This window comes from Lathyrus oleraceus, chromosome 2 (genome assembly GCF_024323335.1).
Source record: "Lathyrus oleraceus cultivar Zhongwan6 chromosome 2, CAAS_Psat_ZW6_1.0, whole genome shotgun sequence".
Classification (NCBI taxonomy): domain Eukaryota; kingdom Viridiplantae; phylum Streptophyta; class Magnoliopsida; order Fabales; family Fabaceae; genus Lathyrus; species Lathyrus oleraceus.
Window position 1 is genome coordinate 2,382,344 of NC_066580.1, and position 1,250 is coordinate 2,383,593.

The 1,250-nt window shown below is 38.9% G+C and overlaps 1 protein-coding gene across 1 annotated transcript; it reads right to left on the reverse strand.

The window, feature by feature from the left end:
• Window positions 1-386: 386 nt before the first annotated feature.
• Window positions 387-1,031, reverse strand: LOC127120991 (uncharacterized). The gene has a single exon (XM_051051610.1). The coding sequence runs from the start codon at window positions 1,029-1,031 to the stop codon at window positions 387-389; it is 645 nt and encodes a 214-aa protein (XP_050907567.1).
• Between the last annotated feature and the right edge of the window lie 219 nt (window positions 1,032-1,250).

Genomic DNA, 1,250 nt, shown 5'->3' on the forward strand with positions numbered 1-1,250 from the left:
CGTACAATTGGCGGTCCTTTAATATATGTAGCACAATTCTCAAATGTTCTTCATGCTCTACCTCATTCTTGGAATAAATCAAAATGTCATCGATGAAAACTACAACAAATTGATCTAAGTACGACCTAAAGATCCTACTCATGTAATCCATGAATACTGCTGGAGCATTAGTCAAACCAAACGACATTACTAAGTACTCATAGTGTCCATAACGGGATCTGAAAGCTGTTTTTGGAATATCATCCTCCTTCGCCCTGATGTGATGATATCCGGACTTCAAGTCAATCTTCGAGAATACCGATGCTCCCTTTAACTGGTCCATCAAGTCATCGATTCTAGGCAAAGGATACTTTTTTTTACAGTAGCTTTATTAAGTTGTTTGTAATCTACACAAAGTCTAGAAGAACCATCCTTCTTCTTAACAAACAAGACTGGAGCTCCCCATGGGATACACTCGGTCTAATAAATTCCTTCTTTAACATCTCGTCTAACTGTTTCTTTAACTCAGTCATCTCTGAGGGTGACATTCGATAAGAAGATATAGAAATTGGTCCAGTGCCTGGAACCAAGTCTATAGAAAACTCCACTTCCGGGAATTCACAGACCACCGGAAGATTTTCAACACTAGGGGTTTCTCCTTCTGACATAGAGAATAACATCATAAATTTTTGGGTGAGAGTTTCCACCTTTATGACTTCTCCACTATCTTCTCCAAACGTTAAAATTTTCTTTTGGCACCCCAAGTTTACATCGTTGGCTGATAACCAATCCATTCCTAAGATGACATCTAGGTCTTTTAGTGGGAGTACTACAAGATCTACTAAGAATCTTCTATTTTCTAAAATTACAGGGCAGTCTACACAGACTGAACAAGTTACCATTCTTTCTCCCGAGGGAGTTGTAATGGTCAACTTATAGTTGAGATCAACAATTTCAAATCCCAAAATTTCCGCACAAGATGTAGATATAAATGAATGTGTAGCTCCTGAATCGTATAATACTAATACCAACTTATCTCCAATTAGACACATACCTTGGATTAACCCATCTGACTTTGAGGTCTCAGCTCCTCTAATTGCAAATACTCTTCATGTGGTTGGCTTGTTCTGATTCTGAGGTCCTTGACCAACATTTGGGCCTCCGTTCCTTGCTCTCCCTACATTGTTATTGTTTATTAGGACGCTCTTCTGGCTTGTTGGTTGATTTTTTCCTTGGGGACAATCTTTGAGAAAATGGCCCTTCTAACCACA

Bases quoted from the DNA above. Each gene is read 5' to 3' on its own strand.
- LOC127120991 (XM_051051610.1), bottom strand. From the start codon at position 1,031: ATGTGTCTAATTGGAGATAAGTTGGTATTAGTATTATACGATTCAGGA.